General features: G+C 37.1%; 1 protein-coding gene across 8 annotated transcripts in view; it reads right to left on the reverse strand.

Annotated features, from left to right (window-relative positions):
* The window catches only part of ICA1L (islet cell autoantigen 1 like), a 58239-nt gene that overhangs the window by 17908 nt on the left and 28330 nt on the right, over window positions 1-12001 (reverse strand). For all 8 annotated transcript variants that reach the window (XR_009729852.1, XM_061382058.1, XM_061382031.1 and 5 more), the window contains exons 5-9: window positions 11028-11226; window positions 7987-8112; window positions 6500-6598; window positions 5201-5286; window positions 3233-3276 (exon numbers count right to left, since the gene is read on the reverse strand). Coding sequence is in view for 7 of the 8 variants with exons in the window: in XM_061382058.1 (XP_061238042.1) it covers window positions 3233-3276; window positions 5201-5286; window positions 6500-6598; window positions 7987-8112; window positions 11028-11226 (554 nt within the window). In the remaining variant the exon portion in view is untranslated. The remainder of the gene's footprint in view (window positions 1-3232; window positions 3277-5200; window positions 5287-6499; window positions 6599-7986; window positions 8113-11027; window positions 11227-12001) is intronic.

Here is a 12001-nt window from a genome sequence, read left to right on the forward strand (position 1 = left end):
GATAGACAGTCAAAGGCTTTTGCATTGTCAATGAAGCAGATGTAGATGTTTTGCTGGAATTCCCTTGCTTTCTCTATGATCCAGTGAATGTTGGAAATTTGGTTTCTTGTTCCTCTTCCTTTTCTAAACCCAGCTTATACAGTTAGTAATACTTTCAAATACTGCATATTTGAAAGCTGCTAAGAGAGTAAATCTTAAAAGTTTCATCACAAGAAAAAAATGGTCACTGTGTATGAGGATGGATATTAACTAGACTTATTGTGGTGATCATTCTGCAATATATACATATAGCAAATCATGTGTACACCTGAAACTAATACAGTTTTATGTCAATTATACCTCAGTTATAAGTAACAAGTGTACAACAGACTGATTTGCAATTTTTAAGTTATGCTCCACTTATAATTATTATAAAATATTGACTATATTCCCTGTAGTTTATTTTATACATAATTGTTTATATCTCTTAATCCCTTAGCCTTATTTTGTCCTTTCTCCCCTCCTTGTCCCTGATGGTAAATACTAGTTTTCTCTATATCAGTAATTCTGGGTTTTTTGTTGTTGTTATGTTCAACAGTTTATTTAGCTTATCATATAAGCAACATTATATAGTATTTGTCTTTCTCTGACCTATTTCACTTAGTTCATCCATGTTGTTGGAAATAGCAAACTTTCATTCTTTTTTATGACTGAATAGTACTCCTATATGCACACCACATATTCTTTATTTATTTTCATCTGTTGATGGACAGTTATTGCTATGAACAATGGGATACGTGTATCTTTTCCAATTACTGTTTTGGGGATTTTTTTCAGATATATATACCCATGAGTGGAATTGCTTGCTCATATGGTAATTTTATTTTTAGTTTTTGGGAAACCTCTATACTGGTTTTCATTATGCCTGCACCAATTTACATTCCCACCGGCAGTGTAGGAAGTTTCCCTTTTCTACACATTTTCACAGGTATTTATATTTGTAGTCTTTGTGGTGACAGCCATTCTGACAGGTGTGAGATGATGTCTCATTATAGTTGTATTTATTTTTAAACAGTTGTTTGGCTGTTTCAAGGCCTTAGCTGGAGCACACAGGAGTGTCAATCTTCACTGCAGCACGTGGGATCTTTAGCTGTTTCATGTGGGATACAGTTCCCTGACCCAGTATTGAAACCAGGCCCCCTGCATTGGGAGCACGTCTTAGACGCTGGATCATCAGGGAAGTCCCTCGTTATAGTTTTAATTTGCATTTCTCTGATGATTAATGGCGTTGAGCATATTTTCATGTTCCGGTTGGCCACCTGTATGTCTTTGGAAAGATGTATGTTCAGGTCATCTGCCCATTTAGGTTGTCTTTTTGATCTTGAGTTGTATGAGCTGTTTATATATTTTGGATAATAATTTCTCATAGGTCATATCATTTGCCAATTTTTGTCCCATTACACAGGCTGTCTTTTGATTTTGTCAATGGTTTCCTTTGCTGTGTGTGCAAAAACTTTTAAGTTTAATTAGGTCCCATTTGTTTATTTTTGCTTTTATCTCCTTTGATTTAGGAGAAAGATCCAAAAGAAAATTTTGCTATTTATGTCGAAGAGTGTTCTACATAGGTTTTCTAGGATTTTCATGGTTTCTAGCCTTACATTTAGGTCTTTAGTCATTGTGAGTTTATTTTTGCCATGTATAGTAACATGGATGGATTTGGATGGTATTATACTAAGTGAAATAAGTCAGACAGAGAAAAACAAATGCTGCATATCATTTAGATGTGGAATCTACAAAACAGAATAGACTCGTGAATGTAACAAAAAGGAAACAGACTCGCAGATACAGAAAACAAACCAGTGGTTACCAATGGGGAGACGGAAGAGGGAAGGGCAACTTTGGGATAGGAGATTAAAAGATACAAACTATTATGTATAAGATAAGCTAGAAGGATATTATATAACAGTTTATATAATAGTATAACACAGGGAATATAGCCAACAATATCTATAAATGGAGCATAACCTTTAAAAAGTGTGATCACTCTGTTGTATATCTATAACATATAATATTACATCAACTGTACTTCAACAAAAAGGGGACATAACTACTGATACAGCAGGCTTTAAAAGATAAAATAATACTATAAGTGGATATTGAAACTACAACAGTGCCCATTATATTTCATTTATGTTGGTTAAAAAATATTCTCTAATTGGATACAGGATTATATATGCACAATTAGATAACATTTAGAACATATGTTTGATGGTATGTTAGATATATAGAGCTCATGACTATTGTAGTCTTTAGTTTCTTTTATCAGTATGGTCTGTATTTATGTGTATGCTTAAAAAATATTGGACACCTACTATGTGCTACATAGTTTATAAATATATCTAGCATCCTGCCAGGTAGGAGTGTATGAGTCATTTTTCTGAAGAGAAATATGAAAAAGGCATAAATGACTCATTTAAAAAAAAAAGTTAGCCTTTAAATCCAGATTTTTATGGCTCCAAAGCTACAGTAATTCATATATATGTTGATTGTACATATAATGTATATTTATTTTAAAATAACGTAAATTTAAATATGAGAATAATTTTTGAAACAATCATACTGCCCTGTGAAATGAATATCTACACTAAAAGCAATTGTCTCTAAGAAGGCCAGAATTCCCTAAAGAAGATAATTGGACACTCTAATTATGATTGCCTGAAAGCTAACTCATTGCCAAGCACAGCCTCCAGTTCCACCCGAGCAGGAAGCCTGGACTGAGACCCTGGGCGGCTGCAGAGCAAATCCTACCACCTGCCCAGGCAGGGAAGCAGGTGAGCAGTCCCACCCAAGAGGGGAGCGTGGTCCTTGGCCCACCTGACCAGGATGCCTTAAAAGTGACCCTGGGGAGCCTCAAGCCCAGCTTACAGTACTGCCCAGCACCACATCCCAAATTAAATACAGTAACTATGTGAGGTGATGGATGTGTTAACTAGTCTAATGGTGAAAATCATTTTGCAATATATACAAGTACCAAATCACCCAATCGTACACTTAAACTTAGAGTGTTACATGTCAATTACAACTCCATAAAGCTGTTGTAATGCGAACTCAGAAGGGTTTGTACAGAGACATAAAGCGACTTAACGTTTTTTAATTAAATGGATATTAATACAATCTCTCTGAAAAGGCTGCAACGAGCTGTTTTCACATTTGTATGTGGTCATTTCACATTGTAATGAATCTACCATCTTACCTGGTTCACTTCCCAAGTTCACTTCCTCATCTGACAAAACTAACCTAAAGTAAAACAGAAAAATGAAAAGATTTTGGTTAAAATACACTGGGGACTCATACTCTACAAACAGTTCTGTATGGCTTAAAAAGTTTTTTTTTTTAAACTGAGGAGGCAGTTGTCTGGTAGATCTCCTAAAATCTGAGACAAATCTTTTCTAGAGCTACACAGACTGTAAAAATAACCTTTCACCTCTTATTCTTTCAATGCATTTATACTGAGATTGACTGAAGCACCAGGTACCATGTTCAGCATAGTGAGCACCGTGTGAAATACCACACAGAGAACATCTGTCACCAAAGCCGTCGAGTATGAAGTTTAGTTTTCAAGCATTAAAAGGTTTTTGCTCAAGAATTCTTGGCAAGTAAAGTATTGAGAGGTTGGGGTTGACACGTACACACTGCTGTATTTAAAACAGATAACCAAAAAAAAAAATAAAAAATAAATAAAACAGATAACCAACAAAGATTTACTATTTAAAAAAATTAAAAATTTTTGAAAAGAGATTAAAAAAAAAGAGTGCTTGGGAACTACAGGGAATGAAGAACTGCAGAAAAAATGGAGTACTCTATTTTGAACAAGAAATTGATGGTTACATTTGGCTAAAATAAGACACATTTGGCTAAAACATTCTCGACCAAAACTAATTTTGGAAAGTGTTATCATCCATCTGGTATAATAATTTTAAAAAATGAGATAAAGAAAGTTTTATCTTTTTTTTTTTTCGGCTGTACCAAGCGGCATGTGGGATCTTAGTTCCCAGACCAGGAATGGAACTCATGCACCCTGCGTTGGAAGCACAGAGTCTTAGCCACTGGGTCACCAGAAAAGTCCCGAGATACAGAACCATTTTTCATAATTCTTGGGGTATAAACTCACAACTCTAGTGTTGGTTTTTTTCCTAATAAGCCTTTAAAGACACTTAAAAGCAATACAATATTTATTTGCAAATCCCACAGAAATAAACCTACAGAACAAATGGATAGTTTGATATGGAATGAAATGTTCAACAATAGTATACCTAGATTGTGTTTTAAACATTTTGGACAGAAGAGAGGGTTGAGGTGCTTTGGAACCTGTTAGTTAACGTGAAAGGCAGCTTTCATAATGCTGAAGATGGGTGAGGAGATTTCGAATAAAACTTCCATAAAATGTGATAACAAATATAGCTACTAAATTAATAAACAATGTACAATTTAAAGTCTCAATATATGTAACTAAGTTAATACATTTAATTCATATCTATACATTTGATTACTTAATCTATATTCTAAAACATTGTATATCCAAGGTGGTTAAAAAAATTTTTTTTGTTTGGATATCCCCCTGGGGAAAAGAGTGAAATGCCTATATTTCAGATCACCTTTCACTCAACAATATAGTGTTGTCATTGTTTGGGCCTATTTCTGGGTTCATCATTATACTCAGCGCAATCTAGTTAAAATGACAAGTGGCAGGTCTGCAAGGAAAAGAAAGGTAACATGTCACTACAGGGGAACGGGCAACATGAAGGATGAGCACAGCAAGGGCCTCCCTTTCTAGGGAACCAATCCCAGTCCCCTCGGTGTTGTCTTGGAGACAAACTGTCACCAGCTTCCATCTCATAGGTACCAACACCTAGCTCTTTCTTTTTCAAGCAGTCCCTTCTGGGATTCACTAGAGACAGGCTCTTAGTATAAGACCCAGTCTCCTACACTAAATAATTTGGGATTATCACCCAACTGTTCTGTATTCCTATCACCAACTTTGCCTGCCATGCCAAAACTGGGGCAAGGGGTAAGTTTCAGAGCAGATGTCTAACGTTAACTGGAAAGATGACATAGAAGTATTCAGTATTTGGTAAACCAGAGAAGAAACAACTCTTTACAAATATATAATACAATGGTATCCACAACTTCATAGCACGATCTGTAACTTTTGTCTGCTCACCTATTGAGGTTTTCAGGGAGAGAACTGTCTTCTCTTCGTTCTTCCTTGTGGTCTTCAGTAAGCTTCATTGGAGTGTCTTGTAGTTGCTAAGGATAAGAAATTTAGTGTTAAGTAAGTGGGAGGAATCTTTTTCTCTCTTTGTGCAAACAAAAATGAGAATAAAAATTCTAAAGAACAATATAAAACAGGAAGAGTTCTGAAGTCAAGAGTGGGAGATGTATGCTGTATAATTTGACCCGAGCCCTGCGTCCTTTGTATCCTGGCTGTCCATGGCCATGACACACACTGTGGACTAGTCACAGGGTCCTCCACGCTAAGATACGCCACAGAAGACCTCACTGTGTTGCCAGCCAGCACTGTGATGCTCTAAATACAACTAAAGATTTTCAGTTTCAAGTCTGAGCTGAAATTGGATATGAAAGTTGCCTAAATACACAGTATGTTATCCAGTAAAACATTAACACAGAAAAGTAAAAAACCAAAACACACACAACAACAACAACAAAAAAACAAAAAATCCCCAAATCTATTAGATTGGAAGATGCTATGTCAGGACCTGACTTAAAAATAAAAATCTACACCAAGCCCCAGTAACACACGGTTATAGAATATGAACCCATCACAAACATCACATCCAGCTTAGGCAAACTTAACATTTTCAACTTCTACTGAAAATAAAGCAGAATGATTAGTTCAAAGGAACTGAAACGTGGCCTACTAGAATGGATGAAAGGATTAGCACAGTGCATCTCTGCTGGGTAAGCCACACACACAGAAAGTTCACAGGAAGAGTACGTTTTACATGTAGGTGTTATGGAAAGAGCTGACCTAATTCGGTACTCCTCAGCAGCAATCACACATACATAATGACCAAAACTGGCATAATGGTACCGTGGATCACATCTATGACATAAGTGTAAAAGGAAAGCAAAGAGACTTTAACTCCTAAAACTGTAATGTCATTTTTGAAAACACATGACCACTTTCCATCACCTGTTTCTCTTTCCATTACCTTTTCTTTTTGCATTTTAATTTTCTTTTTACTTTTTCTTTTATTCCCTTCTCCCCCACTCTACTGATATCATGAGCCCACCAGCAGCGTGCCCATGTATTTGTTTAGTGCTGCTGGCAGCATTTGGAATCTGGGAACTTCATAAAAATGACTAACTGAAAGAGTATAAAAAAATGATTCCCCGTTGTTTTGTAAGTTTGAAATTAGGCTTAGCAAAAAGCAGTCTCAAGGTTATCATCCAGATGAAGTGTCATATATCTAAGAAAAGAGCACTGAAGGGAACGTACCTTGAGAGCTACAAAGTCGTATGGATGAAGGCCTATACAGGTCCCATGAATCTGGGACATCATTCGAGCTGTTTTCTCCCAGAATCCAAGCAGTGTTCTCTGTAGAGAAAGAAACGGTGACACTACAGTCTTGCTTCCTCTCCTTTTTTCAGTGCTACTTTTCCTCGCTATCGTAGACAAATAGTTGTTGTCAAATAACAAGAAATAGGATCTAAAATCAATTTCCAGGTCAGGTCTGGGGAGCCCGAAAGCTCTGTAAACAGTAACTGCACAAGGACTGGCACTGTGTCTGCACGTGTGTGCGCCCGTGCGTGTGCAGCACTGACACATAACCGGAGCCAGCTCGGGAGGAACTGCAGCCAAGAGAACGATGCTGGCCGATGAGAACACCTTCCGAGGGACCCAGGAGAAAAATGTTCAAAGCACCAAAATATCATATTTGCATCGGAGGTGTATGTGTAAACTTTTATGTTGGTAAGCATGTATAAAACTTTATTAATTGGAGTAAAATAGTTTGTACCATTAAATTTGGACTTTCATTTAGGGCTCAAGAAAGATTTGTCAAAAAAAAAATGTGTTATCAAGCTAACTCAAGTAATTGTACATTTTCCTCCCTGCTTCAAGGTTCCTGTTCAAAGTGAGGAGGTGAGTGAGGAGAACAAGGGAGAGCTGGGTAACAGCCACGGTGTTCCCGGCATGATGCGACACAGATCACCACGTGCTTTTATTTTCAAGTGTCACTTGTCTTGATTCTTAAATCCCACAGAATTGAACTGAAGTAGGCAGATTCCTTAAAAGCAGCATCGAATGCCATTTCTTTTAGTTTATTATCATTCTCCTATGCAAAAGTTTATTTTGCCACTGACGGATAAAATCAGTAGCTGTTACCTGTTAATATCTAACTTACTCACTGTATGCTATTTATGTGTGACTTGGACTAAAGTAAACACAAATGTAATCTCCTTCTGAGATGACAGTGGTATGGAATGATGATCTGGCAGAACTGAACATAAGACTTAGAAAACCTAAGTTTTTAAGCCCAACACTGCCATTTCCTTTAAGTATCATTTAATTTTCACTTTCCTCATCCACCAATGGTAGAAAAGTGTTAAACTTTTGGGTCACAGCATCTTTGCTTCAAATAAAATTGTGTGTAGAATTAGTTCAAAGTGGAGCATCTCTGAATGAACCAGGCTAAGAGGCCTTGAATCCTGACTCCTCTCAAGCTCCTAAATGTCTGTCTGTCTCTCCTTCCTAGGATATCAAAGGGAATAACATGAAGCTACAGGAGCAGGTAATCGCTAAAGTCTTTTCCAGTCTAGTATTCTATGATTCTGAATGTCATAACCTTAGTAAGTCAAGTTTAACAAAATCAAAGGAATCTGATCAATTATACAATTTTTTTGCACCCTTTAGACAGCTTTTAAAAAGGAATCTCACCACTCATCTTTTTACTGCAAGGATATGCTGACCATGGAGGTGGGTACCTGGTAGGTAGCAAGTGAATGAGACAACATGTTGCAGCGACTAGCTCCAAGTAAATCCACTTTTTGACAAACATCCATCTTTAACTTGTCAAAAGAAGTTTTGCTATTTCTCACTTGGATCTGTACCTGCAACCACAAAAATGTAGCTTATTAATACTTCTAATATAGAAATAAACGTACCACACAGGTTCATGACACATGTTTTCAGACACATGAAATTATAACAAAGAAGATTCTCCTTCCCTGAATTAGTATTTCATGATTCATTGAAAAGATTTTGGCTATTTTTGGTAACTGTGGGAGATTCTTTCCACCAGGTATTTTTATGCTGAGAAACTATGTGACGAAAGACACATAGAAAGAAAAAAAAGTATAAAACTAAGAAGAAAAAACAGATTCCAAGTAAAAAGAAACATCCAAACCCACTGATAGATAATATTTAGCTAAGAAATAGTAGAAGAATAAATGGAAAGGGAACATAGTTAAAGTGTTATAAAGCATTAATAACAGCTCTGAATCATACAGATGTATTTATGAACTTAAATATAGGCTTATATTTCTTACACATAAGGTGAGTCATTTGTCAGTAAGTCATGTGAATATTCAACTTTAAATGTACTCATTCATTCAACGAATACTTAAAAGGTATCTATTATGTGCCAGGCACTGCTCAAGGAACGGGGATACTGTGGTGAACAATGTTCTTCGCCACCATCCCTGAGTGAGGGGGCACAGGAAAAAAAAGGAAGTAAATAAATATATAAGATGATCTCAAGTCACAAGATAGCATATGCATGAAACAGAACTGAGCAACAACTTTTGTTAAGATGTCAGCAAAGCCATTGATGAGCTCAATGCATGATGTCTGAACTGGGACAGGAGGACAATGAGCGGATGAGCGGACCATGCTAAGACACTGAGGAGAGCCTGCTAGACCCAGGGAAAAGGAAAGACAAGTTCTAGGTATGGGGGGGTGTCTGCAGAAAGGGAAGGAATGGGGTAGAGCATATTCCTTCCTTAAGCACAGAAAGTAAGTATGAGATGTGGCTGCAGAGGGCCCAGGGAATGGAGTGTGCAGGGCTATGTGGGCCTAGATAGGAGGTGTGGATCCTATTCTTTTTGTTTAATTGAAGTGAAATTCACATAACATGAACTTAACCATTTTAAAACTGTACAATTTAGTAACATCAGTGCACTCACACTGTTGTGCAAGCACTCCCTTGGATTGTATCTGTCAAGGATTATAAAGGGGACAGAATGTCAGGTTGACTGAGGCCACGTGTCCACCTACTGCCCATGTCTCTTGGAGAAATCAATGAGGCAAAGCACTTGTAACAGCTAGTAGAAAGATTCCATCTATATTAAATATAAGTATGAATTATTACAGCTACTTTAAATATTTATAAAATGGAGTGAGTACATTTTAAAAAAATATTTATTTGGCTGCAGCGGGTCTTAGTCATGGCACGAGTGATCTTTTAGTTCAGGCACGCAGCATGCAAACTCTTAGTTGGGACATGTGGGATCTAGTTCCCTGACCAGGGATGGAACCGAGGCCCCCTGCATGGAGAGCATGGAGACTTAGCCCCTGGACTACCAGGGAAGTCCCAGAGTGAATGAATTTCACTATTTATGTATGGTAAATTCAGGGGATACAATTTATAATAAATAGATTATTTAGCTTATTTAACTAATATGCAGAGCACATCATGTGAAACGCCAGGCTGGATGAAGCACAAGCTGGAATCAAGATTGCTGGGAGAAATAATCAAGAATCTAAGATACGCAGATGACACCACGCTTATGGCAGAAAGCGAAGAGCAACTAAAGAGCCTCTTGATTGAAAGAGGAGAGTAAAAAAGTTGGCTTAAAACTCAACATTCAGAAAACTAAGATCATGGCATCCGGTCCCATCACTTCATGGCAAATCAATGGGGAAACAATGGAAACAGTGAGAGACTTTATTTTCCTGGGCTCCGAAATCACTGCAGATGGTGACTGCAGCCAGGAAATTAAAAGATGCTTGCTCCTTGGAAGAAAAGTTATGACCAACCTAGACAGCATATTAAAAAGCAGAGACATTGTTTTACCAATGAAGGTCTGTCTAGTCAAAGCTATGGTTTTTCCAGTCGTCAAATATGGATGTGAGAGTTGGACTATAAAGAAAGCTGAGCGCTGAAGAATTGATGCTTTTGAACTGTGGTCTTGGAGAAGACTCTTCAGAGTCCCTTGGACTGCAAGGAGATCCAACCAATCCATCCTAAAGGAAGTCAGTCCTGAATGTTCATTGGAAGGACTGATGCTGAAGCTGAAACTCCAATACTTTGGCCACCTGATGTGAAGAAATGACTCACTGAAAAGACCCTGATGCTGGAAAAGACTGAAGGCAGAAGGAGAAGGGGATGACAGAGGATGAGATGGTTGGTTAGCATCATTAACGTGATGGACATGAGTTTGAATAGGCTCCAGGAGTTGGTGATGGACAGGGAAGCCTGGTGTGCTGCAGTCCATGGGGTCGCAAAGAGTAAGAAATGAGTGACTGAACTGACTGAACTGATATGTTCACACACACAGTTGCTTTAAAAGTTTGTGGTGTGCTGCAGTCCATGGGGTTGCAAAGAGTAAGAAATGAGTGACTGAACTGGTATGTTCACACACACAGTTGCTTTAAAAGTTTGTGGTCAAACTTATGTATTGTGGCAGAATGAAAAATTTGATAACCTTCACTTATAATTAATAATCACTTTACATGAGTTTTCACTTAAGTACTTTCCCTACTTAATGAATGACTTTCCTCCTGAAAACCACTCCTAAAAGCCCAGGTAAGCAATATTTGAAAGGCAATTATATCTATTACGCCAAATAGTGGGGGGAAAAAAAAAAGTGCGTGACAACTTTTTATATTTACTTCAACTGGAGATTTCCAAGCAATTTAAGAATTTGTAATATAACACATTTTCCAAAACTAGTCTGATGTTTTATGCTCTTAAGTTATTCTGTAGAGGTTCAAAAAAATAAATTAAAAGGATGTATTTTCATACTTTTCGGAACTTTTCCACTTGTTTTAAGGTGTCTGGGTCCAGTTCTTGAGATACATCTTTCATCCACAGCAGGGCTCCTCTGTATTCTGTGCGCGCCTGCTCCATCCGATTAATTGTCGTCAAGGTATCAGATATCGCCCTTTGACTGAATGTTGCTACTTCTTGCTGAAGTCGAGACAGGGGAGTATACAGGGCCAATCTAATGACAGAGAGGTAAAAATCAGAGGAATGTACATCCCACAAGCAAAATAAAGACAACCATAAAGCAGAATTTGCTGTCAAGATGAGTCTATAAACAGGAAATTATTAAGATGCCTAAGAAAATTAGAAAGCAATAAGGCTCATACAGCTAACTCTGAATTGTTAATATAGGTAATGTTCGTATTTCTCCTTTTTCTTCTTTTAGGGAATACATCATTTTTGCAACATTTTGGGATGTTTACCATGTATAAATGATCTGCCAAGTAAATCTGCCACTTAGAAAAGAATTTCATGAGTAAATGAGATCCTGTATTTATAAAGCATGTTCCTATAAGCAGAAAGTTGGGGTTTTTTGAAAAATTGAAGGAAAATCTGGGTGTTAGAAAAGTAGATAAAATGCTAGATGAGCTAATGAGGACAAAATCCATAGCATCTGAGGATGAGAACAAGAGAAATAAAGGATTTAAGAAACATAAGTCAAACCCAGTTTCTCTATCTGCTTCTGACTCTGACTTAGTGAATGGAGGGACTTGTATTTCATGTCCCTCGATCATCTCCTTAAAGATGGACTTTTGCACTAATGTGGTGTTTCAGCATAAAGCCACTTAAGTTATGCAATGCCATTTACAGGTCTGATAAAGCCTGCTTTTATTTTTCTCTAAAAAAAGGAAATATGTTGGCTGAATTTAGTAATTGCAGAGGATTCTTTGTAACAAGTATCTTTATGCTAAAAAGTTATAAAATAATAAATGTAAAGTATGTAATTAAGAAAA

Source organism: Bos javanicus, chromosome 2 (genome assembly GCF_032452875.1).
Source record: "Bos javanicus breed banteng chromosome 2, ARS-OSU_banteng_1.0, whole genome shotgun sequence".
Taxonomy (NCBI): domain Eukaryota; kingdom Metazoa; phylum Chordata; class Mammalia; order Artiodactyla; family Bovidae; genus Bos; species Bos javanicus.